We start from the raw sequence: 24,156 nt of genomic DNA on the forward strand, positions 1-24,156 counted from the left end.
GAGCCTTCATTGTAACAGTCGCGGGTACATTGTGTGTGTGGGGAGTGTTGCAGTAGAAAGTTCCACTGTAGCGCCCGGTACATTAATGGGAAACCCTAAATGTTTGAGCACCCTCTATGAAATGTCAAGCTACCCCACAGCACCCCCAAAATAAATCTCTGGCGCCGCCACTGAGACTGACTATTTGTGTTGGGGGGGGGGCCCGACTTTTTTTTTTCTCCAAAGGGGGGGCCTGACAGAAAAGTTTGAGAACCACTGCTGTAATGTGAGATTGTGCAGACACCCTTATTATAAAGTAGAAATGTAACTGTTCATTGCCTTTATTTTTATATAAATATGGTGTTAGTGCAAACATTGCACAATAACTTAAGCTGAAGCTAACAGTAATAACTATAAGATCTATCTGAAATAAATAAGTGTACTGAAACAAATACCAATAACTGTATTGCATTGTTTTCTTATGCGCAATTACTTCATACTGTCTAGTTCTCTTTTTCGTCCTGCATTTATTGTGCCCCCTCAAAAAATAACTGGCCCCCCAATGCCCCCCCCAGTCAAATTGGTCTAGAACCGCCACTGGCGATAACCGAGGAACCATCAGACCATCCTCCGATTAAATCCTCAGACACTCGCCCCGCCCCCTTACTGTGTATCGCTCACTGATTGGACGAGGCAGTGCATGCACTGATCTGATGCTTCTTGACATGAGAGCAGTTTCCCAGCTGAGTGAAGAAAATACATGAACCTCACGGGAGTCACTCCTCAGTTTATACCGTGTTTTGTTTCAATTCATGTATCATTTAGTTACAAATATGTGATATATCTGAACAACAAAGTGGTCAAAAATCATTTTATTCATTTTTTGGAAACATTTTCATGATCGCTTTTTTCGTTTTACATTTTCATTTATTGTCATTTCCATTCAGTCAGTCATTAAGTGCTATTAAAATGTTAATTTGCTACATATCCAAACAAACACACAAAGTGTGCAATCCAATGAATGTTAATCTAACTGGGTTTTGATAGATAACTTATCTCTTTTTCTTCTCTGAATTATTTTATTTCTATTGTGCACTCTAATCAATATTAATCAAACTAATGTTCGTTTATACATTTTAAGAATGGCGTTTATCTTTTTTGAGAATGAGTTCTTATTTTATTTTATTTATTTGGGTCTACAACAGATGATACAAATGTTTGTGTCAGTAAATGTGTACTAACAGAGGCGGGGGGGTGTGTGGAAATAACGGGGACAGAGCTGCTGTCAGACGATCAGCTGTGCGGCGTCATCACAAACGGACGTCGCTTCACGTGACGCTCCGGAGGAAAGGACGTCCCATTGCTCTTAAAACTCATTTCCCTGCTTCTCGTGCTTTCCTTGCATCTCTCCATGCTTCCCTGGTGGGAGGGACTAGTCACAGGGAAACTACGCAAGTGAGGGACGCAAGGAATCCATTTAACCGAAGTGAGAAGGACCCAGGGAAACAGAGCCTAAATACCCACACACACTAATCAGCAATTAGACACAGGTGAGGGGGGAGGAGACAACCCAGGGCACCAGGTGCACACAATCCAGCAACAGACATAACGGGAGGGGGAACACTTTTCAAACACAAACATATAACTGAACAGAAGTACACCCATACAAACCCAACTAAACGCAGTCAGCACTTGAACAATTAATGCCACTTAACGCTATGATTTCTACACCCCCACATATTATTTTCACCCGGATTATTCTTAACCGCTGTCATTCTACACCAGTATAAGCACTTTCGGCGCTCTCGCTAACTCCCCTATCTTGTCAGGCGGAGCCGAGGACCCGACCAGCACCTGCCAGACGACATGTCAATTAATACGGTTTAATCCTTTAATAAATACTCTCAATAATTAGTATAAATTATATAAAATGTGCAAATATGCCATGCCAAACGGTACTGTGCAATCACGCTAATAAAGTGCAAAACTGTTCACTAAAGTGCTGAGTTACAAGGCCCGAAGCCGTCAGTTCACAGTGACGAAGTTACCTTCGTCACAGTAACCTTTCATCATTCATCAATAATTAACATTAATAGAACGTTATATTGATAATGTACTCACTAAACTTACGATTCATTTAACTTATTTTCTTCCAAAAGTTAATTATCCAAAGCCTCTGTACACCCCCCTTTATTTACATGTAATGGTTTGGTCCTGCCTCCAACCGTAGTGCACTTTCTAGCAGAGAGTGAGAAAGCATGTGAGGAGGGATGCTTATGTGTGTACCATGTCTCAACGACTAACAAAGTCAGGCTTTCAAAAAAGAAAAGAAAGGAGAGAAAGACAAGAGAGAGCGACTAAAGGGCGACAGTATGTCACCCAGTTTTTCAAAAGAAAAGGTGGGTGTGGTCCATGAGTGGTGGAAATTAGTCTGTTAGCTAAGCTTAGTCCATTGTCAATAATAATTTACTAAGCTGACATTTCACTGCCCTTTTGGCTGACATTTAATAAATGCAGGTACATTTTTAGCAGCTATTCATACTAAATCAGTTGTCCCTCCCCCTGGTGCCAGGACCAACAGATCCATCTTTAGGCTCAGCAGCCCTGTCCCCCCAAAATGCTGAAACTGAACCAGCTTTTCTCTAAACTGAAGGAGGTGAGCAGCATTGTGTTGAATGACATGCCACTCAACATATCTGAAGGGAGACTGGAATACAACACACATATATATATATATATATACAATATATAAAGCATATATACAAAGCAAAAAGCCAACTTCTAAATTTCAATTATACATTTCAAACACAGTATTTTTCCACATAATTAAAGTGGACCTATCATGCTATATTTGAACAATATATTGTAGGGCCATACCTATATAAAGTATATAAATATAGTTTTTTTTTTCAAAATACCAAACAGAACCTGCATTTTAGCCATGCCTCATTTCGCTTTATTTGCTCTTTCCAGCGCTGTTTTTGCAGGGGCTGATTCTGTGAGCTGCAGCTGACCACGCCCCCCTGCAGGAGAGGGGAGCGTGCTTTGAGATCAGCTGCTGGGCTCTCAGAAGAGGGGGACAAAAAGAGATCTCCGTCCTCCGTGTTTTATTCGTATATCATTATATAGAGTCATTATTCATTTGTTTTAAAGCTCAATAAATAACAAAGAAGACCTTTGACCGGCAATTTTCTAATTTTGTCCGGAAGAGTTCAACTTTAACGGACATGTTGACCGGCGAAAACAAATCTAACTGAAACTCTGCTGCACGGTCCCCTCGTCCCTTGGAAGAGGCGGAGAGGTGGGTGTTTGTCATCTGCTGGTGGACTACCGGAGAGAATTACAGTGCTTGCCTCGACGGGGAGGGATTGCATTGCGTGCGTGCGTGCGTATTTAGATGAGGCGGACAGACAGGTCTCAGTTGGTTTGGTGTCCTCTGCTTACTTTTAATACTTGTAAATAAAACTTTTGGCCCGTAATTTATTTTCCTCATTGTAGCGACCAGAGGGGGGGGGGGGATAAATCCAGTCTCTGATAGTGTTACATTATTATGCTGTGAGTGCTCTCATACTTGTTTGATTCTGAAATTGTATATATTTATATAAATATATATATACCTATATATATATGTATGTATGTATGTATGTATGTATGTATGTATGTATGTATGTATATCTGTAGCCTGTTATTGTCTCATTATACCACACTGTGAATGAATCAAAGTAAATATATAAGTGGTCATGAACACATCTATCCATCAGGCTGCTGTGCCTCCTGTCATCATTAATGGACGTCTCTTTAAAATGACCGCTCAGAGGAGAGGAGTTCTCATTTCTCTAACCGCCTGCTGCTTCCCCTCCTCTCTCCTCGGCTCACATCTCCTGTGGGCGGGACTAAGTCTCAAGGATAGGAGTCGAGGAGGGGAATTAGTGAATTGAGAAGCCTTCCTAATCATGATGACATATTCCCATATTTTTAGATTCAACTTTATTGTCGTTGCAAAGAGAACAAGTGCACAAGTATTAAGACAACAAAGTAAGTTAGCATCTAACCAGAAGTTCAAAAGAAGCAGTAAAGTGCACTGCAATAGATTTATTAGAAGGCAGTGATAACAAGAGAAAACTTCATTGACTTAAAAGAGTTGAGTGTTGCAGCAGACCAGCAGTTTTCTGGTGTGAGAGATGTATGGAGCACAATAACTGAATGTTTATCCATGTGTATTTCTGACCTTGACAGATAGTATGTTTAGAATGGTTAATGTTTCCAACTGTATCAGGTGATACAGTTGGAAACAGCCCCATGATTTTACTTTCTCTATCCATTCATTAATTACTACTTAAACAAAAACAGTGTTTAAAATGTAATGGCAATGGTGGTGTCAATTGTCGGTGTGTGTTTTTGGTGTCTGTGTGTGCAGGCTTGGGGAGCAATGAGCAGAGGAAGGAGAAGTACTCAGATCTTGTACTTGAGTAAAAGTAGAAGTACCAGTAAATGTTACTTTTAGTAAAAGTAAAAGTACAAAAGTAATCAAAATATAATTAAAGTACCAACAGTAAAAGTAGTCATTATGCAGATTGGTTCTTTTCAGAATAATAGATATGATATGTCTTATAATTATTTAAAGTGTGGCAGCTAGTTTGAATGACTTTGTATACTGCAGGGTAGCTTGTGAATTTACTTAAGGTGGAACTAAAGATTTAACACTTGATTATATTTCACATCATTCATCCACATCTGTGAAGTAACCAAAGGTATTAAATACATGTAGTGGAAAAAAAGTACACCATTTACCCTCGGAATTGAAGTGGAGTACCAGAAAATAGAAATACTCAAGTACCTCAAAATTGTACTTAAGTACAGTACTTGAGTAAATCTACTTAGCTACATTGCACCACTGGTGCTGAGTAACGGATTACATGTAGCAGGATGACGTAATCATGATTTTAAAAAAGTATCCGTATTTCCTTACAGCTATTTAAAAACAAAATATGTAGTTAGATTACTGTTACATTTCAAAAAAATTGGGATTAATAACAGGATTACAACATTACATTACAATTAAAAAATAAAGATGAATATATTATAGGCAGAGGTATTGCCTGCATTTCCTTTTTTGGTCTCATTAGGCTACTTCTATCCTTTTATATTAATATATGTTTTTTAAATAATTATTTTCTCTTGTATTTGTTCTCATTGCATTTGATATTAAGGGAATCGAAAAGCAATGGAAAGTAATCAGGTTATATTACCATTATGTTGTGATAGCTTAGATTATTGATTAGATTATTTTGTAACTTGATATTGTAACAGAATACATGTTTAAACCCCTTAGGTTCAAACTAATGGGATACCATTATGAAGAGTGACTGGTCTTTCTACTGTATGATCATCATATTCAGAGTAAGGCAATAACATGATTTGCTTATCTAAACCTCACTCTGTCTTTCTCATCAAACTGAGTCATCCAATTCTGCTGAATAGCTGGCTTTCATTCATGTTCCAGTAAATCCTTTAGAAGAGTGTGTATACCTGAAACAAGAGTGACTGGGTCTTAAAGGGCACAGTGGCAGGTTGAAATCTATGGCGTTGTCAGTCTCTTTATTTTTAAGCAGCAGGGCAAGCTTCAACAGAGTTTTTGCAAGTAGAGAAGGGAAGGTATTCTGTGAGAAGTTGGCTCATCTGACAGCTGTGTTTCTAGAACATGGACCGCCAACAGGCTGATTTACAGAGCGAAGAAGAATTTGGCCATTTGCAAACTAAAGAAAAATGTTGTAGTATTGGGCAATATAACAATAATGGGCATTTTATGGCAAATACCAGTGTTCCTAAAAAGCCGGACTGGTTCCTGGAATCTGCTGGCAAACTGTGAAAACAAGTTCTACTCTACACTGCTTTTATTCAACTGGAATGTGTGTTGGTGTGTGTGTTTGATGAAGAGAATGGGGGACAGGCATTGGCTTAATCTCCTGGCAACTGGTTTTCTGCATTGTGTCTGTGATAAAAGGAATGGACAGGCTGGGTAGCAGTCATTTGATGCGATGTTTCTGGGAGACAACGCTGGGTCTGAATTTAAAGCTCTTCCAAAATAAATTCTGTTATGTTCAAAAATGGGATTTTTAAGTTCAGTCAAACTTATATCAGGCGTCAGCATTGTTACAGTAATTTTAGTAAAATACCTCCACAGACGACAGCGAGAAAGTGTATGACCCAGCCTGACCAAAATGTAGGTTATTTTAGGTTTTTCATGGTTGATAAGGTGCTATGAACTCTGGTATCTCTAAAACATGTAGCTTGCATTTGGTTTGAATCGTTGTCTTTGCTGTTATATTATTCCTATGAGGCTTCAGCATTTGGAGTTTAGGAGTTAGAAGTTATTCTTCTGGTTGGCAGTTTTCTTTAGTCTGTGGAAAAATAGTTACACATTTTTTCACTGGAGAATTTTGTGACCATAGCCCCCCAAAAAAAGGGATAGGCCTAATGGCAAATGGCAGATTTTGTAATTGTTGCTCACTGCCATGAATTTCAAAGGCCTTATAGCAACTGAAAAGCTTGAAGAGCTAAAGCGTGAATTGTGGATCTGAAGGTGCTGGGCTGGCTACTGTGGACTCGCTCAGCTATGGTATAAAACGTCTATATAAAGGAGGTGGAGACCAAACTTGAGTTCCAGCTTTGCAAAAAATGTTCTTCTGATCGAAATGAAGCTCATCACAAGTTTAATCAGAAAGACTACATACAGCGGCTGAACAGTTAAACACCTGAACTGCTGTAACAACATCCATAACATTCTGCTACTTAGTAATCATTTATCTATTTACCTAATATATCATTCCAATAGCTTGCATATAGACTCTTATTTCACTTTTTTAAAACTATTCCATTTCTTTTTGCATTTACTTTTAATATTTACTTGCACTATATTTTTCTGTTTTTCTGTAATATTGTGTTGCACTGTTGGAGAAGCCTGTGACCTAAGATTTTCATCGACATAACTACTTTATAGCTATGGTTGTATGACTAATAAAGAACCTTGAACCTTGAAGACAGTCCGAAAGAAAGCCGCTATGAGCTTAACTTGGGATTTATTATTCCACAACACAAAAATACAATTCGATCAGTAATTTACTGAATCGTAAAGTTCTGAATGTGATTGTGAGTGCGATTGTGAGAGCGGCCAACAAAACAAGAAATTCACTCTCTCTGCCCATGCAAAAACCAAAGTGAACAGAGGGGAGCAGTCAGATAAAAGGATAAAACCACAACTATTACCCCCCGAGCTCCAGTGAACATGCTCACCACAAATAATAAGTGAAAAATACCACGTAACAAATATTTACATGTGGTTTCCACAGTACGTTCATTCATACTCATCTCTCATCATTTCTGGCGTAACTGCTGTGACCCTCCTCTGACCCCTCCATCTCCTCACCACCATCACAACCAGTGTCAAGACCCTTGGGGTGGTTTCCTATTCTACTTACGGCTTATGCTCCCCCTTGTATAGCAATGGGGTCTTATCGACAAAGACTCTTCACTTTTCTATCACTCAATTAATCCATCAAATCAAATCAAAACTTTCTATCCTCTTGAGCACATGATGTCCGTAATATTCATTCATTCAATAAGTCTCTCCTGTTTCAAATGAGAACTGGATACTAGTATTTTATGCTAAAAGGCTACCCTGCAAGCAAGTAACCAGTGAAGTGTATGAGTTAAAGCTGTGTTAAAGCTTGGAGAAGTGACGCAGCATGATTAGAAACAATAAAAAAGCAAAACAAGTACTAACAGTGTTTGTCGAGGACAACGACATTAGGCTGCTGTCTTTTCCTAGAAAACTACTTGACAAGATAAAGCCAACAGTTACAACGAAGGCCTCAGGAGCGTCTTGTCCCACCTGATGGTCATCACAGGACAGAGACAGACGGAGATCAGGGGGTCTCTGTTTGTCCCTCTCAAAGAAACGGTCCCTAGGAGACGTGTTGATAGTTGGGTGCGTGGAATTTCCAGAATACCCAGAACACTGTTTCTGTAAGCACTGATGCGGTCCCTCCATCTCCACTGGATAAGGGTGGAAGATCATTCTCAGACAGGGATATCTGATAACAAAAAACTGTGTATTGCCTATCATGTGTAAATAGTCAAGACTGTCCTGCCAGCAGCGTTTGTCATCAGTACAAATGCAAAACACAATCTATGTTAAAGGCCCCATGTCATGGCCATTTCTACTGATCATAATTCCATTGTTGAGGTCTACTAGAATATATTTACATTGTTCAATGTTCCAAACTCACATTGGTTTCTCAAACAGCATCTCTGTATAGTATGTGTATTCACTCTCTGTCCTGAACGGCTTGTTGGAGCTCCTGCCCCCCCCCTCCCTATGAGCCCACTGTGCTCTGATTGGTCAACCACCGTTACAGCGGAACATCAGTAGTTATGTTTTACAATGGCGTTTGTTAGCAACCAGAAAATGACACCAGTAATGACAAACAGATGAGAATGCTGCGTGGGGTCTGGGTGCCGTGTTGGCGGGACGTTGAGGGGCTCGCTGCGCCACCCTGTGGGGCTCGAGGAGCGGACAGTGTGAGCTGGATTACTGGTGTTGTTTCCTGGTTGCTGCGTGGGGTCTGAGCTCTGCGGTGCTCCGGCTCAGTGTGTGTGTGTGTGCGTGTGTGTGTGTGCGTGTGGAGCTCAGGCTGAGTGAGTGTATGTGTGCGGAATGGTCCAATTGGTCCATTTGGACTTTGTGACGTCAACCTGCCTCGGAAGAAAAAATGTAAAATGTCCAACGAGGCGTTCTGGGGCAGCATAGACAGGTATTTTCTGTGTTAGAGTTTTACTCGCTACAGGGTGTACTTTGAGGGTTTGTGACTCTGCAGACTGTTTACATGCAGAAAAACCTTCATAACTCACAAGGGGACGGGTAATAACCGGAAAAGCATGACATGGGATCTTTAACACTTATTGGTCAAGGACCCGTGTGAATCATGACTCCAGTGGGTCGTAATTCCCAAGAAGCAAGATGTTATATTGATTAAAACCTCAACAAAGCCAGTGACTTGTTTCTTACCAACAGTCTCCCCGGTTGATATTCTGGGCTCCCTCAATAAAAATATCCTCCCCTCTGTTATGAACCTTGGAGTGACCTTCAACAGCGCCTTTAAATTTGATAAGCAGGTTAGTACTGTAGTCAAGACCTGCTTTTTCAAAATACGACTATTGGCTAAGACCAAGTCGTTTTTATCTTTTAAAGACCTAGAAAGGGTTATTAACGCCTTTGTTACCTCGAGACTGGATTACTGCAATGCTCTGTATGTGGGTATGGACCAGGATCAATTAGACGCCTGCAGCTAGTGCAGAATGCAGCTGCACGTCTTCTCACTGGCCATAAAAAGCGCGACCATATCACCCCAATTCTGGCCTCATTGCACTGGCTTCCAGTTCGGTTCAGAATAGATTTTTAAATCCTTTTATTTGTTTTCAAAGCCCTAAATGGGCTGGCTCCGGCCTATGTAGCCGAACTCCTCCATCGCTAAACCCCAGGCAGAGCCTTAAGGTCGGCTGATCAGCTGCTGCTGATAGTGCCTAAGACCAGGCTTAAAACCCGAGGGCATCGAGCTTTCTGGCTTGCTGGCCCTAGGCTCTGGAATACTTTGCCCCTCCATGTGAGGTCGGCCCAGACCCTGGGGTTTTTTAAATCAACACTTAAAACTCACTTTTTCTCTTTGGCTTTTGTTTAATTATCTATTTATTCATTTAGTTCTTTATTTTTATATTTATAACATAACATAGGATTTCATAAAGTATTTTAAAAATAGTTTATACATTATTCGAATATAGGAATAGTAGATAGGATTACTTAAAATATAATAGTACCTTATATTTCAGGTGTTTCTCTGGAAGTGTTTCCTTGTACGATGTGAGGGTCTAAGGACAGAGGGTGTCGTTTTCTCATACTGATATTCTGAACAATCTGTGCTGTTGTATTTGCTGTAAAGTGTCTCTACTGTAGGCTATTTTTATTATATGTACAGCACTTTGGCTCGACCAAAAGTCGTTTATAAATGTGCTATATAAATAAATCTTGATTTGATTTGAACCATGACCACATTGTTTCCCAACCTATGGCCTTTCCAAATCCTTTCCAAAAACCACCAGGGGTGCCCAATACGTCGATCGCAAAGGTAGTTTGGGTAGATCGCATGGCATTGAAAAAAAAAGAATTATTTTTTTAAAGTTAGCCTATCATCCATCCTTACTATGGCATTTGCCACCTGATTGACGTACAGGTAAGCCAGTCTGAGTTGTATTGTGCCATACGGGTTCATGCAGTTATGAGGGGGCCTCACCTCCTCATCTGAAGCGCAAATGCGGCGCACTATAATGCACTTATGCGGTGCAGTTTATCCGCCGTTTAGTCCACTAGCACCCCCCCCCCCCCACTCGCGACACAGATTGGGCAGGGTAGATTGGGCAGATCTGTAGGTAATCATTTAGGCTTGGTCATTTTAAAAGTAGCTCCCAAGCTGAAAAAGTGTGGGCACCCCTGGGCTAGACAAACTAATGTCCTGTTGATAGGTCTGTTAGATTAGAAATTGCTCATATTTGGTTTTAAAAGACAATCACAAATGGCATTTTTTCAACAAATGGCTTTTTTTTCAACAAATGATTAGTTTGGGGGACAGTAACCTCCTTTCTTGGTTTTACACAGCACCCAGAAGCACTACTGTTTGTATCCCTTTCATTTGAGTTTTTCATTAAACAACAAGTGCATCTGGTTTGGAGTTTTTACCCTTTTACCCAACGAGCTAGGACCTGTCAGATAACTGATGGAACTTTTAAAAAGTGAGTTTAATGCTATTAAAGTACATGTAGAGACTTGCTTAGAAACAAATGATCTACTACTGTTGGACACTGCAACCCTCAAAAGGGCTACAAATTGAATATCAAAGTCCAGAAATGCAGAAGTGATTAAAAAGAGAGAAACATCTATGCATGGCTTCTTTCAGGGGTCTGAAGAGCTGATCACTGGGAGCATCTGACTGCACAACAAACATCATGGTTGCACAAGTTAACAAATCTTCTTCCCACATTCATGACGATGGTGTGCATGCCCGGAGGGAATTCCAGGAAAGAAATTAGGTTTTATGATAAAGTGCTTTTTGCCACAACAAAAGATGAGAGACTGCCCTGGTGGTAGATCTTGTGTAACTTTTCCGGAAATATCAGACAATTCCTCCGAATGCCTTCAGCACTGACCACACTTTTATAATCACTGCCACACGTTATGTCTTGCCCTGACATTTTTAAATGATTTCAAAATGATTTTTATGGAAATACCCCTCAAGGGACAGATTTGTCTGCAATTTGAATAAAGGCGAAATGTAGTTGGGGTAGTGTAGGTCCACCCAATCACAGGGCTCAAACACACAGGGTGATGATAACTTATACTAATGAATCACTACGCATCTGGCCCACTGACAGTGTGATCAGAAATTCCCTTGTGTTGTGCTAGTAGCGGCTAACGTATCCTGATGAGCAGCAGGCTACAGAGCTCTGTAAGATCTCTGCTCTCCAACTTTACTTTCTTTTACTAGCCAACACTCGGAGTCTTCAGATGCAACCGACACTGACTCAAGTGACATCTACCACTTACATTTACCAGATTTTAACAGCTCTCTCTAAAGACACTAGGGTGGAGATGTGATTTCATATTTTTGTAGGCCTCCAGGAAGCTAGCATTTCAAGGGCGACGATTTTTCATTGCATTTCCGAATATTGCATTTAAATGACCTCTCTGGCAAACACACTTTTATAATACGTTAGGCTCTAAACAAACTACATCAGGTTTGCATGACTTTAAGTCACCACCGCTAAGCTAAAGGCGGCTAATGTTCTAACTACAGACTTTTTAAAGTAAAAGGCTCATACATTCACCAGTGTTTACTGAGGTATGTTATGACATAGAACAAAATGTGAACATCTCCTAAGCTTATAATGAGCACAGATCAAAATGTTGGCATCTATACAAAAACACAATCAAAACATTTTTGACTTTAAGTCGTGGGAGCCCAGAGTGCTAAATACCAACTCGTTTCTGGGTTATTCCTGCACCACTCAATAAGCGTTCCACTTTAGTTCCAGTCACAACTTCTATAGCGAGCTTGCAGAAAAGTCAAAACAAGTACTGATACCTTAGTGAGAATGACATCATGCTCGTATAGGGTGAGCAAAGGCAAGAAGTTATTTTATTGACACACTCTATACTAATGTTGTGTCTAGATCTGAAGAGCGTGTTAACTCTCCTTCCATGAAAAATAAAATGGTAAAAGATTAAGGTTGGAGTAACACACTTTACATAGCTGACGCATACCGATACCTGGGCAGTGCCTGGGCATGCCTCCGCTGCCTGTGTTTACAGGTGACGAAAGCCTGAGCACTGACACAGAGAGACAGAACACAGTCTCAAAAAGACTTTCCTCTAACCCCAGGATGGTAAATCACACACTATTCTAACGAAATATCTTCCTCTGACACTAATGACGGGTTTCTTCAACACACAGAAACTGACTTATGAGTAAACAGTGAAACACTGAGTGGATCAGAGTCCACACTAAGCGGCTCTGGATATACGCCTCCACCTAACAGGCAAATACAAACTGTCCTGAAGCTCACCGCTGCCAACAACAGGAAGGAAACAGCTGAACACACACACACACACACACACACACACACACACACACACACACACACACACACACACACACACACACACACACACACACACACACACACACACACACACACACTAGCTACTTGAAACAGCAGACATGAGCTTTGAGTCATTCTCCTACGGCACTTCTGTCAAATAAGGAAATGAAGGAAACAGCTTCTCTCAAAGGTCAATGTGCTGAGTAAACAGGCACACAGAGACAGTGGAGGTCAGAACGCTACATTACCATGAGGGTGACAGTCTCTTCCTGCTCTCATAATCCAAGCTCTGTTGGAGAATAATCCGTGAGTGCAGCAGGCTGCTGGGAAACACTGACACAAAGCCAACAAATCTTCCGAGCACTGATATCACACCTCCTGTTTTTCTCCTCCCTCCTTCTTACATATCCCTCCGCCCTCTGTCTCTCCGTCTTCCTGACATGCCAGGGCTGTGCATCAGCGGCCGACCGTGAGAACATCAGGTCCATTATGGTTTCGTTTTCTGGTTGGTCAGCTGGTTGAGAAGTTTGATTAATGAGCTAAACATTTTTGACATATATCTTAAAGCCACTTTGAAAGCACAACAGTCTTACAAGTGGTACAGCCTCTTGTTGCTTGTTATCACTGTGATAAGCTCTGGAACAGATGCTGTAGTGACATTTCCTAAATGGTTTTCAGTGCACATGTCTAATCAGTCCTGCACCCCACCCTACCTCGCAAGAGATCCTCCACTTCCTCTGCATGCCTTCTCTCTCTATACCATGCCCCTGGACTACAGGCCATATAAGACTAAGATCATAATGAGAGGGCAAGGAGGGAAAGGAGCAGGAGGGGGGGGGCATGGTTGACAGGAAACAGAGAACTTGAGCCAAAAATGGGGACAGGCAGAAAATACACACTCTCTCAAAAGCTCTGCTAAACTGTGGATGCATTAGTATTTTCAAGCAACCAGACTTTAAAAATAGTTCTAACTGTGATAAGCTTTCAGGCGAAACATGTCAGATTAAATCACTTCCTTACATTCATATCCCTTACGAAAAGGCAATATCGGCTCCATATACCTACACAAAATGTATCGTTGAGTAGTTAAAATATGTTGTTGTTTGGAATTTCTCAAACTCCCACTATAAGCCGTATGTGTGTTGGCAGACTAATAGGTTGTACTTGTACTGAAAGAGCACATACAATAGGCGCGTTCACATCGCAGTACTTTTCCCACTTGAGTTCCGATATAGTTCCGAAATGTTACGTTCACACCAAAAAAATCCGGAACTAAAATGAGTTCATGAGAACCTTTTTACCCCCTTTTCCGTCCCTGTTATACCTCATTCACACCAACGCAACTCCGGTTCAAGCTCCGTGCTAGAGCTTTTCAGGTTCAGAACCGGTTCTTCGGTTTAGCGGAGGCTCTTTTCACACCGCCCAGAGTCCGACTGGTGCTGCGTCATTGCGTCATTGCGTCATCGTTTGCGTCATGACGTAACCGTTTGCGTGCCAGCTTCATAAAGCCAAACCGCGCGGAAACCCCTCACAGCTGGCACCGACAACAACAACAATGGCCGATTGTGCTCCAGCTTCCTCTGTACCTCTTCGGAAGACCAGATTCTCAGTAAGTAGTAGGTCTCTTCAGTGGACCACTGCTGTTTGTTAAGTTTCTCCATCGTTGTGTACAAACTGGATAAAACGCGGGCTTCTTGTTGTTGTTCAGGAGTTGATCTGTCTCTGCCCCCGCCTCGACGTAAGCGTGACATATGTGGTGCTTTTGCTCTGGCCGGACAATTTTTTGGTGCTTGAAATGAACCGGATTCCGGAGCTAAGAGGCTGCTCCGCTGCGGTGTGAAGAGGAAAACCCGGTGCTTTTCAAGCTTCAGCTCCGAACCGGCCCCGAAACACCGTTGGTGTGAATGAGGTTAGAGAGCAGGGACTTTCGTGGGAGAAAAAGGTTCCTATTTCTGATTGGCTGGACGGATTGCAAACCACGCCCCGTAAAACTCCCAAAAAGTTTTGTGAAGCCGCCATTTTATTATCCTCGCATTAGCATTATTAGCATTAGCCCAGCGCAGAAACGCAGAGAGCCTAACTTATGGCAACACAAAAGAAAACATGGGAGCGGTGGAGATGAGGAGGTGTCGGCGTTCTGGCGATTTACTCGGAAGGCTTCAGTAGCAGCTGCTGGGAGTCCCAGCAGCTTCTACTGAAACTCCCCAACTCCGGGGAAATGCTGTAGTGTTTTGTGAAATGCTGTGATGCTGTGGTGTTTTGTGAAATGCTGTGGTGTTTTGTGAAATGCTGTAGTGTTTTCTGAAATGCTGTGGTGTCTTGCACTTCAGGGCCACCGTAGAGTTCTCTTTAAGATCTCTGTTCACGATCATAACCCTCTACGTGTGTGGGTACAGGTTAGGACTGTAATATCAACAGACCATAGCAGTGATGCACTGTGACCCACTCTGATTACTCTGTTGCAGTTAAAACGATCGACATGTCAGTGATACAATGCTGTTTAGTTAGAAAAAAAGACAAAAACTAAAACAGAAAAGCAGTGGGACTAAAAAACATGACAAATTAGACTTTCTTTTGCACTGCACTTTTAGAGAAAGAAGGTGCTGAATGAGTTAAGATTGCTGATTTGAAACTGATGTGACATCGTTTTAGCAAATGAGTTAGGGTTGCAACTGATGATTGTTTTATAGCCTGTTATCTCACAATTTGTTTTAATAGTGAGGATTTTGTTGACCAACAATATACAATCTAGATATTTTAATTTCACTATTATAGTTTAAGACAGAACCGCAGAAAATCCCCATGAAGGTAGAAGTAGAGAATTCTGCTTCCTCATCAATGGATTGTTTCAGCTCTATTAGGTTCACTAATTCATGGCTTGTGTTGAAATGAATGGATCTGGCTCGGGCTAGTACCTGAGAGGAGGAGTCTTTCTCTCCCTCTTTGTGCATTTCACTAAACTGTCCCAGTCAAGGTAATTCTGTGGAAACACGTCTGATCCCGCACTGCACAACTCCTCCAGAGCAACACACGGTAGGAATGTACACGCAAAATGTGAAAATAAGGACGTGTGCACACTAATGAATTAAATAAAAATATATACAGACAAGGTGGGGGAGTTCTCGTCCCCCTTGTTTCTGTGATAGCCAGCACACCTTACAGTGCCGTCGTATAATGCAAAGATTAATTTACATTCAATTGTTTGGACTACCAGACAGACTTGAAAGAGGGGAGACAGAGAGGATGAAGCGGGTAAATGGGCACCAGGTCAGAATCGTACCTGGGTTCAGCAAGCCAGGATTCAGCCCCTGTACAAGGACCGCCAGCTCTACCATGCAGGGAAATCATCCAGCATTACAAATAACTAAGGCATTACCAATCAGCATCTGTTTTGATCAAATAATTGCAATATTTAGACAAAGAAGCTTATCACTTATTCGGTCATTATTTTCAAATTAGAGATTTTGTTGGTTCAAGAGGCCCTATTATGCATTTTGGGGTTTATTTCCTGTAGTGTGTTATATAAAATCCCAAAGTTCCCTCCACACTCCCCCCCCTGCCTGAAACGCCTCCATTGGACTCCTTTGTTTACCTACATAACCTAGACACATCACTTTGTAACACTATTGGCTAGCGCTCCAACACATTGTACGCGATTGGTTAAGTGGTGACCATTGCATGTATGATATGTGTAATGTGTATTTGTAAAAGCGCTTTGAGCATCTGGAAAAGCGCTATAATAAATGTAAGGAATTATTAAGGGCCGGGACATCTCTAAGCGGTTGACCAATCACAACAGAGCCAGCCAGCTAACCAATCAGAGCAGACTGGGCTCTGGTTTCAGACAGAGGGTGAAAAGAGGTGCCGCAGCACAGGCAGTGTGAGAAAGATAAAGAGCTTTTTGAACATTAAAGCATGGAGACATGTCACAGGAGAGAAACTAAATATTAATATGAATCCTGAAAATAAGCCAAATATATTCTCTTTAACAGTTTACCAGTTATATACTGGTACAAGGACACTTACTCCCAGCATGAGTGGCCAAAGGTCTCACTGTGGTTGTATGAGAACAAAGCGATTCCCCCAAGGGGAAATGTAAGTTCCATGAGATCCGAACATTACATCTTTCGGGTGTAGAGGTGAACCATTTGACCTGATGGTGGGGCTACAGGAGACGTCATGGAAAGACATTTTTATCTCTGGGGGATCATAAATAGGATATGATTTACTAACACGCAGTACAACAACAACAACTTGTAGATTTAATGACATGATGCCTCACACACATTGCTGACAAATAAAGCGTACACAGACGGTGGTCAACAGAAACTGACAGCAACCGGTGTCACCAATTATAACCGTATTTTGCTCATTGACCAAACATTCCTGCAGAGTGACTCACAGCTCACAGAGCGACTCCTGTTGCTAGTCAGGTCTTTAGTGGCTCCAAACTGAACCAGGGACAGAGAGCGCTAACACAGGAACTGCACTATAGCAACACCTCTGAGTACACACTGCGCTGCTGAGATCAGCGGTGGCCAGAAACCAACAACGTGTCTGCACAGGAGGCGTCAGCAGAGCAGCAGCTTACTGTTCTGCAGGAGGCGTTCAGGCACAGCCCTGAGTGTGGGTCAGAGGCATTTTGGCAAAGCTCAGAGGCCAGAAAACAATCACAGTAGTTAGGTAGAAGATTATAGATACAGCTTGGATAGAAGTATCTCTTTCCTCAGAGAAGACGCAAACTGAAAAAAAAAACGTCTTAAATTCCTCCTTTGAGGTTAACCATGGCATATGTATGTAGTTTCTTGAAATGGACATCAAATATTTCCTGGTTTTAGCAACAATTTAAAATGTTGACTCAAAAATATTCAATACATTTCAGGTTTTCATATGACAGACTAGGTATGACTTGACAAAACATGCATTGCTCACTCTGGTAAGCTTCATTATGAATGTAAAACAACACCTGATATTCTATTTTTTGGATAGCAAGACATTTCTTATAATGGAGTATTTTTTAGCCATGATAGTAACACTTTCCGAAAGTAAAATATCGAAATACTTAAGATGGAGAGAAATATGAACGGCAAATATTCAACACCAAGAACTGTATGTGACAGTGCAAGGGGGAGACCATTATCATACTGTATTTGTGCTGATTTGCTATCCACAATGAATCTTTTTATGTATATCCTGTGCGAGACGGATACAAACAGAGGCCCTGCAACATGCAAAGCAACACACCCACATCACACTGAAATAGTGTTGCAACAAAACTAATAGGGTGTACCCACATGCCATTGCAGCATAAAAGAAGCAAGTGCGTAGACAGATTCCGGTTAAATGGGAACTTCATTACCAATATATTTCTGCATTTAACAGACTGTAATCAACAGAAAGCCAGACACTCCCCTCTTCCAATCCCAAGTGCAATCATTAAAAAAGTTCATCCATGTTGACTCATCGCTTACCTCAGTGTCCTACATGTGATCTGCGAGTTGAGTTAAAGAGTGTGTGCCTCCCGTGCAGCCTGAACGTCTCTCTGCTGCTCTCTGAGCCCACCTGTCGCCTCTTCCCTCAACGAAGTGTCACGATAAGGCATAAAAAAGAATTCACTGTACTGTTCATAAATATTGTTTAAAGGGGATATGTGTGTGTGTGTGTGTGTGTGTGTGTGTGTGTGTGTGTGTGTGTGTGTGTGTGTGTGTGTGGTCTGTGATGTGTGTAGTTGTGTGTGTGTGATGTGTGTGTGTGTGTGTGTGTGTGTGTGAGTGTGTGTGTGTGTGTGTGTGTGTGTGTGTGTTTGTGTGTGTGTGTGTGTTTGTGTGTGTGTGTGTGTGTGTGTGTGTGTTGTGTGTGTGTGTGTGTGTTGTGTTGGTATGTACAGAGGCTGCTCTGGGTGTGTATAAATAGCACACTGGGGAGGGACAGAGGCTTGCAGAGCAGCTGACTCAACACATTCTAGTTTGGGTGAGTGCTCATCACACAGCAGTGTGGCGGCTCCTGTCCAACACACAGACCCCACTAGCATGGTCAACATAGCACTCACACACCCAGGCCTTACAACCATGGAAGTATTAAGAGAACTGGATACAGCAATAGAGGCAGTGCCCCGTTCGGTCCAATGAAAGTCGCTCAGTGTCGCATGAAGCCAAAATAGAGTGGTGAAGAGATGTCTTCACCAACCAGGAAGTTAGCATCGCAAGGGCTCCCTCCACTAAAAGCAATGGGAGTTTTCATTGGATTTTGGAACATGGAACAACATGAAAATAAATTCTGTGGTAAACACATGTTTATGTTATTTACATGTTTTGTTCAGCAGGATAATCTCCACATATTACAATGCTTTATGATTTTTCAAGCATAAATGCAAACGCCACAGGTAAAAAGCTAACTCTATGAACAAACTACAACACAGTCGCATAGCTGCGCGATCACCACTGCTAAGCTTAAAGGCTAATTAGGCTTATTAGAAAACCGCAGTTTTGACGCATAGAAGCTCGGGTATGTAATGATGTATTTTATACATATGCATAGAAAAAGTTTTTAAATGTCTTCAGATTATATTACGATAGACCGTTTTCTCAGGCATCTGACCATAAACACGTTCCAAAACTGTAATTTTAAGACAAGGGTACCAGATGAAAGGCTTGCTCATTTCTGGGTTTTCAAGTCGTTTTTTTTTTGCAACACTCCATAGTTCCTGACTCTCGAACTAAAATACCCAGGATAATCCTGTGACAACCATCTAAAAGGGGGAGGCTATGGCTCAGTGATAGTGTGCTGTACTTCGAATCAGGGGATAGCAAGTTTGAGTCCACTGCAGTCAGCATGTCGTTGTGTCCCTGCGCAAGACACTTCACCGCAAATTGCTCCTGTGGGGGATTGTCCACAGTACTGTCGCTTTGGATAAAGTGTCTAACAAATTACATGTAATGTAATGTAAATATTTGAAATGATCAATAATACTGGATAACACTGTTCAAAGTGCTTAGGGAACTGACACCAATCTTGGTCAGAATTCAACGGCTCAATTCATGCTTTCACCCTGGTTTTGAGTGTGGACAGTGTTCTCACAAGAAAAGTAGCTATATTTATTAAGATTTCAGAGGGCAAAGAACAAGCTGAAAAGAGTACTAACATTATCTTAATAAAGAGAGCATTAATGTTTTAGGAAAAACATATAACTTTGTTCTTCAATAGCTGCAAAAAACAAGATTATTTTTCGGCAGCAAAATGCACATCTTCATTCAATTGTTCAGGCTTAAGTGTTTTCTTCACTGTAGGTTCTCTGTGGCTGCAAGCTCACATATACTTCACCAGCTAATTGCTAGCTTAAAACTACAAATTAAAAACACATTACAACCTTGCAAACCCCTACCTGTTTACCTATACTTTGCCTGTAACATAAATTACAGCATTTCTAAGGATGAGGAAACTATGGTAGATAGTTGATCTATGTGCCAGAGCATAGTCGGGCATAAACTGTACCGTTTGAAAATATGGAGTGCTTTTGGTATTTAGCATTCTGGGAGATTCCCAGTCGATTGCGAGATGTGTCTAAAAATAGAACAAATTTCCGTTTATCGTTAATTTCCTACAACATAATCTTCCTGTGCCAGAATAATGCACTTTGAACACATCAAAGATTTGTGATTGTAATCTCAGGTGCTGCGTCGCAGCGTTTCAGTGTAATTTGCTCACAATTGGGTTCAACGCGTCATAGAGAAAGCCAAGTCATTTCATTGGGACGAGAGGCATACTATGAGAGCTGGTCACAGGGAGGATGCGTTCAAATTTAGTCAGTAATTTGAGGAACTATCGAAATGGCGAACGCAGATAAAGTTGAGCCCGAAAAATCCTCCAGCATCATGAAGTCTCCGGTTTGGGAACATTTTGGTTTCGCAGTTACGTACAAGGATGAAGGACAAAGACAGGTGGACCGAACCAAGCTGTTTGTCGGCATTGTTCAAACTAAAATTGGTTACGCGGCTGGCAATACATCAAACTTGCACACTCATTTGAAAAGGCATCATCCGTACGTGAATATCACCGGTTACCAAAAAGAAAAAAGATTGAAAGTGCAAAACCCAACTCCCGCTAGCATTTAAAGGGGACCTATCATGCAAAATGCACTTTTGTATGTCTTTTTATACACTGAAACAAAAATATAAATGCAACACTTTGTTTTTGCTCCCATTTTTCATGAGATGAACTCAAAGATCTAAAACATTTTCTATATACACCAAAATAAACCATTTCTCTCAAATATTGTTCACAAATCTGAACAAATCTGTGATAGTGAGCACTTCTCCTTTGCCGAGATAATCCATCCCACCTCACAGGTGTGGCATATCAAGATGCTGATTAGACAGCATGATTATTGCACAGGTGTGCCTTAGGCTGGCCACAATAAAAGGCCACCCTGAAACGTGCAGTTTTGCTTTATTGGGGGGGTCTGGGGGGGGTCCGAAAACCAGTCAGTATATGGTGTGACCACCATTTGCCTCACGCAATGCAACACATCTCCTTCGCATAGAGTTGATCAGGTTGTTGATTGTGGCCTGTGGAATGTTGGTCCACTCCTCTTCAATGGCTGTGCCAAGTTGCTGGATATTGGCAGGAACTGGAACACGATGTCGTATACGCCGATCCAGAGCATCCCAAACATGCTCAATGGGTGACATGTCCGGTGAGTATGCTGGCCATGCAAGAACTGGGATGTTTTCAGCCTCCAGGAATTGTGTACAGATCCTTGCAACATGGGGCCGTGCATTATCATGCTGCAACATGAGGTGATGGTCGTGGATGAATGGCACAACAATGGGCCTCAGGATCTCGTCACGGTATCTCTGTGCATTCACAATGCCATCAATAAAATGCACCTGTGTTCGTCATCCATAACATACGCCTGCCCATACCATAACCCCACCACCACCATGGGCCACTCGATTTACGACATTGACATCAGAAAAACCGCTCACCCACACGACGCCACACTCTGCCATCTGCCCTGAACAGTGAAAACCGGGATTCATCCGTGAAGAGAACACCTCTCCAACGTGCCAGACGCCATCGAATGTGAGCCTTTGCCCATTCAAGTCGATTACAACGACGAACCGGAGTCAGGTCGAGACCCCGATGAGGACGACGAGCATGCAGATGAGCTTCCCTGAGACGGTGTTCTTCTGACAGTTTGTGCAGAAATTCTTTGGTCATGCAAACCGATTGTTGCAGCACTGCTGTCCGAGTGGCTGGTGTCAGACGATCTCTTGGAGGTGACATGCTGGATGTGGGACGTCCTGGGCTGGTGTGGTTTCACGTGTCTGGCGGTTGTGAGGCCGGTTTGGATGTACTGCCAAATTCTCTGAAACGCCTTGGAGACGGCTTATGGTAGAGAAATGAACATTCAATTCACGGGTAACAGCTCTGGTGGACATTCCTGCTGTCAGCATACCAATTGCACGCTCCCTTCAAAACTTGCGACAATCTGTGGCATTATGCTGTGTGATAAAACTGAACATTTTAGAGTGGCCTTTTATTGTGGCCAGCCTAAGGCACACCTGTGCAATAATCATGCTGTCTAATCAGCATCTTGATATGCCACACCTGTGAGGTGAGATGGATTATCTCGGCAAAGGAGAAGTGCTCACTATCACAGATTTTTTCAGATTGTGAACAATATTTGAGAGAAATGGTTATTTTGTGTATATAGAAAATGTTTTAGATCTTTGAGTTCCATCTCATGAAAAATGGGAGCAAAAACAAAAGTGTTGCATTTATATTTTAGTTCAGTGTATATGAATATGTGTCCCCGGTGTGTCAGGGAACTCACCAAGTGTCAGAAAACACAACCCTCTCTCTTTTCCTCCATACCCAAATCTCTAAAAACGGGGCTGCAACGAAGCTGATAAAAACTGATCCAGATTTGAAATATCTCTGACGTCAGAAACAAGGTGCTCCGCCTATGAGCAACTCTCCACCTATCAGGGGAATGAGAGGTTGCCTTGGCATGGTAACAGCATGGTAACATGACGCTCGTGCCTCACCCCCCTCCTTTGCAGGGGGCATGGTCAGCTGCAGCTCATTTGCCACAGAATCAGCTCTTGCAAAAACAGAGCTGGAATACAGCAAATAGAGTGAAATGAGGCATGGCTAAAATGCATGATCTGTTTGGTATTTAAAAATGTTTTATATAGGTATGGTCCTACAATATATTATTCAAATATAGCATGATAGGTCCACTTTAAGCCTCCACCACTCGCAAAAAGTTTCAGACCGAGCCAAAGCTATTACAAACGCCAAATATCCTTATGTTGCCATGTTAGCAAAGCGCTACCCTGGCTGTATTGCTACCTCTGTCCCTCGCGAGAGGGTGTTCTCCACAGCAGGAGACATTGTTAGTGCCAGCAGATCCTTTCGGCAAGAAATGTGGACAAGTTAATTTTTCTTAAACAAAACATGAAAATACAATGACAAGCAAGCAAGTCCTAATGTCAAGCTGGCTGCTTAGGTGAAGTACTAATAAAAATAATGCTGCTGGTTTATAAAGCACTGAATGGATAAGGCCCAAACATACATTTCTGACCTCCTACTGAATTATGAACCATCCAGATCTCTCAGGTCTTCAGGGACTGGTCAGCTTCTTTCTGTCCCCAGAGTCAGAACTAAACATGGTAAAGCAGCGTTCAGTTATTATGCTCCAAATATCCAACCCAGTCTCACAAAAAAACGTTGTAATAACTACGTTGGTCCACAACGTAGGACGTAGTATATCTACAAAAACGCCTCTGAAATTGTAAGATGCCTACGTTTTTTTTCACCATTCATTCCAATGGCTGGCTTCTATGTCACGTGATCTTCAAATTTCTCCCTGCAGAAAAAAAAAACATGGCCGACCTTCGTTTTATTCTCGGTGTAAAATGCCTATTTTAAGGTTAGTTTGGTCATTAAAAATGCGTTTTGATGTCATTTCATGCGAGAAATATGAGTTGTTGTTTAAGATTATGTGTGCAGTGGGTGTACATGATCTTTAGTTTGCTAGTTATTACGAAGATTACTAAAATCACTAAAACGTCCGTGCAGAACAATACCCTGGCCTAACCCATGATCCGTGGGTGAATAATGTCAATCACCACAATAGATACGTTATTTTCCGTTACCAACACCGTTATTAGTGTTGGTCCACTGCTTTTCTCTTTGAAAAGTCATCACATAACGGCATTGTAATACACGGTTCGGCTGCATTAAATGTTACATATCTGCTGTAGTTCTCTATTTATAGAGCCTTGATGAGACAAACATGAGGAACTGAAAACGTGACATGGATCATAAATATATCAGCCATTAAACACATCTTACATTTCTTTTCACACAATACGTCCTCCTTGCAGTATCAAACACTAATTCGGCTGACTTTTATATTGATCCAATTGGTAGATTAGGCTGTATTTACACCATAAAGGTGCA

At 41.7% G+C, this 24,156-nt stretch overlaps 1 protein-coding gene across 4 annotated transcripts in view; it reads right to left on the reverse strand.

Annotated features, from left to right (window-relative positions):
- Positions 1–24,156, reverse strand: part of LOC117539765 (kinase suppressor of Ras 1-like) — a 72,636-nt gene that overhangs the window by 35,568 nt on the left and 12,912 nt on the right. Inside the window, exon 1 of one of the 4 annotated variants that reach the window (XM_034206090.1) lies at positions 18,159–18,277. The exons of 1 other annotated variant lie outside the window; for it this stretch is intronic. Coding sequence is in view for 2 of the 3 variants with exons in the window: in XM_034206072.1 (XP_034061963.1) it covers positions 12,936–12,938 (3 nt within the window). In the remaining variant the exon portion in view is untranslated. Of the gene's footprint in view, positions 1–12,935; positions 13,196–18,158; positions 18,278–24,156 lie in introns of those variants that run through there. 2 more of the 4 variants (XM_034206072.1, XM_034206064.1) reach the window with 2 other exon arrangements.

This window comes from Gymnodraco acuticeps, unplaced genomic scaffold (assembly GCF_902827175.1).
Source record: "Gymnodraco acuticeps unplaced genomic scaffold, fGymAcu1.1, whole genome shotgun sequence".
Classification (NCBI taxonomy): Eukaryota; Metazoa; Chordata; class Actinopteri; order Perciformes; family Bathydraconidae; genus Gymnodraco; species Gymnodraco acuticeps.